The sequence below is a fragment of the Corticium candelabrum genome, chromosome 9, assembly GCF_963422355.1.
Source record: "Corticium candelabrum chromosome 9, ooCorCand1.1, whole genome shotgun sequence".
Taxonomy (NCBI): Eukaryota; Metazoa; Porifera; class Homoscleromorpha; order Homosclerophorida; family Plakinidae; genus Corticium; species Corticium candelabrum.
Genome location: NC_085093.1, coordinates 2,097,051 through 2,099,550, shown reverse-complemented (window position 1 = coordinate 2,099,550; position 2,500 = coordinate 2,097,051). Strand labels below are relative to the sequence as shown.

The 2,500-nt window shown below is 49.1% G+C and overlaps 2 protein-coding genes across 2 annotated transcripts in view; one reads left to right on the top strand and one right to left on the bottom strand.

Annotated features, from left to right (window-relative positions):
- Positions 1–378, bottom strand: part of LOC134185106 (dynactin subunit 5-like) — a 2,551-nt gene extending 2,173 nt beyond the window's left edge. Inside the window, exons 1-3 of the mRNA XM_062652905.1 lie at positions 300–378; positions 168–236; positions 1–83 (exon numbers count right to left, since the gene is read on the bottom strand). The exon at positions 1–83 is cut by the window's left edge and continues 36 nt beyond it. Of these exons, the coding sequence (XP_062508889.1) occupies positions 1–83; positions 168–236; positions 300–347 (200 nt within the window). The 5' untranslated portion in view covers positions 348–378. The remainder of the gene's footprint in view (positions 84–167; positions 237–299) is intronic.
- Positions 379–404: 26 nt separating this feature from the next.
- LOC134185103 (regulatory-associated protein of mTOR-like) overlaps positions 405–2,500 on the top strand; it is a 22,319-nt gene continuing 20,223 nt past the window's right edge. Inside the window, exons 1-2 of the mRNA XM_062652902.1 lie at positions 405–626; positions 688–790. Coding sequence (XP_062508886.1) covers positions 447–626; positions 688–790 — 283 coding nt within the window. The 5' untranslated portion in view covers positions 405–446. The remainder of the gene's footprint in view (positions 627–687; positions 791–2,500) is intronic.

The window sequence follows — 2,500 nt, the reverse complement described above, 5'->3', positions numbered from 1 at the left end:
GTGCGTTTCTTGATGACGCACTGACGGCCCACTCTGACGTTGGCCAGGTCGCCCCGAACGATGCATTCTGATTGGAGGATGGTCTGCATGGTGATTCGACCGGAAACGCATCAGCGAAATTCACAGTGATAAATCAGACCTCGCGAATCAAGCCGACGCAAACATACCTTGCCGTTTAGAACAATATTCTGACTACCACAGAGGACAGACTGCCTGCTCACTTTGTTACCCGACGCCTAAACGACAAAAACCAGAAATAAACAAACAAATAGAAAAACCCGTCTCACAGAGATACTCACCGTTTCGATATACTCCAATTTCACATACTCCTCGTTCTGCAATTCCATCACAAACGCGTCCGCGCCCACTCACGATTCGCGCATGCGCATTAAATCAATCTGGAACTTGCGCTCTGCTCGACCAGGCGGTCTGAGAGCGCGACGAGAATGGCCGTCTCGCGCACCACAGGCAGAATTCCGGCCGGCCAGAAGGTATCGTGGTGCGAAGACGAGGGAGACGAGGAGTTGAGCGACTGGAAGTTGCCGCTCTGTTTCACACAGAGAAGACACATGGAAAACATCGTCGGACGTCAGGACCTTGCCGAGGGATGGAGGATGAAAGAGAGGGTCGGTTGCTTGCGGAGACGAATGGCGCGTTGGTTGGAGTTGTGCGTGTGTTTGTGTGTAGATGAAGACTGTGAGTGTGGCGCTTGTGTTGTGTCTCAATGTCGGTGTTGATCCGCCTGACGTCGTCAAGCCGTCGCCGTGTGCGAGAGAGGAGACTTGGATAGGTTAGATGGTTGGGTTGGATGGTTGGACGGATGTAGACGTGAGGGACTATGCTGTCGGTTGTGAATGGGCGGAAGGTGTTAATTGGGCAGACAGATGGACCACAGATGGACGGCCAGACAGACAGACAGACACGCAAAAATGGCAAATGGATAAGGAGCTGCCGTTAAACGGTAATCCCCCCCCCAGCCAGTTGGCTGGGTTCCTGTGCACTAAGCAGGAGCTATGGCCGAGCCTGGCCAGGTGCTCTTGCGCCAGGTGCGCCTACTGTGGTGTGGGCACCCGAAGTCCGACCCTGACCCCAGTGGCTGATGGACTTTGTTGCAGTCTGAGGCCTTCGCCACCCCAGTCAATGAGCAGGTACTCATTTATACCCCTGAGTCGAGAGAGGCAATTGTGTAAGTTTCTTGCCCTAGGAAATTATGCTATAGTTTGCCATCACTGTGACTTGAACCTGTAACCCTACAAGGTTCCGGATGTAATCACTCCGTAGGATGACTCTCTAGCCAACTGAGCTATCGCGACACACACACAGACATGCACACACACACACACACACACACACACACACACACACACGACAGGCACACAGATAGACACACACATAGACAGGCACACACACAGACAGACACACACATAGACAGACACACACTCAGACACACACACACACACACACACACACACACACACACACACACACACACACACATAAACAGACAGATAGACATGTAGACAGACAGATAGGCACATAGACAGACAGACACACAGACAGACAGACACATAGACCGACACACACACATAGACAGACACGCAGACAAATAGACACACAGACAGACACACAGACAAAACACACACACACACACACACACACACACACACACACACACACACACACACACACACACAGTGACACACACACACACACACACACACACACACACACACACACACACACACACACACACACACACACACACACACACACAGGCAGATAGACACACAGGCGTACAAACACACAGACAGACACAGACAATGTGGCTTAGCAGACTTTATTTTGCAACGAGTATTTACTCAAATTTCCATATCATTGAACTGCAGTCAAACTCAATTGGATCAAAGTATATAGATGTTTAGCTATTCCACGATTTTTCTTGATGAAAGTACTGAACACTTTCGTTGAAATCCTGGTGTGTGTTTTGCTTTCAACATGATTTCCTGTTGTGCATTTAGTGTGGGGGCAGTGGCATGAATGTTTCCATTGTTGTGGGAGACATGGGATGGCAATGGGAAGGCATCATTTACACTGCAGTTCTGTTGGCATGTATTACTGAACAACTGCAACATAGGCTATCAGTGTTCTCCCCAGAAATCTTAGAAGGCAGAGCACAATACTCCGTGAAGTGGGCGTTACCCAATGCCACGCCCAATGGCAGTTAAAACTATATTTTACAGATTGATGAGGCTCAACTGTGTCAAGCTCTAGAAATTTCGTCGTCCTTGCCTGACAGTGCGCGGGTTGCTTCTCTAGAGACAGCTGATTCATGGCACGAGCGGGTTTCATGCTTTAATTAACAGACTTTGGCGAGTGATCGTTTTACATGGGATATTAATCTAAATAGCATTCCCTAATGCACATCTTTTAGTCCTAGATTGTGTCTTTCGACAAAGAGAGCACAGCAATGACTGTGTCTCCTTTCTGCCTCACTACAGAA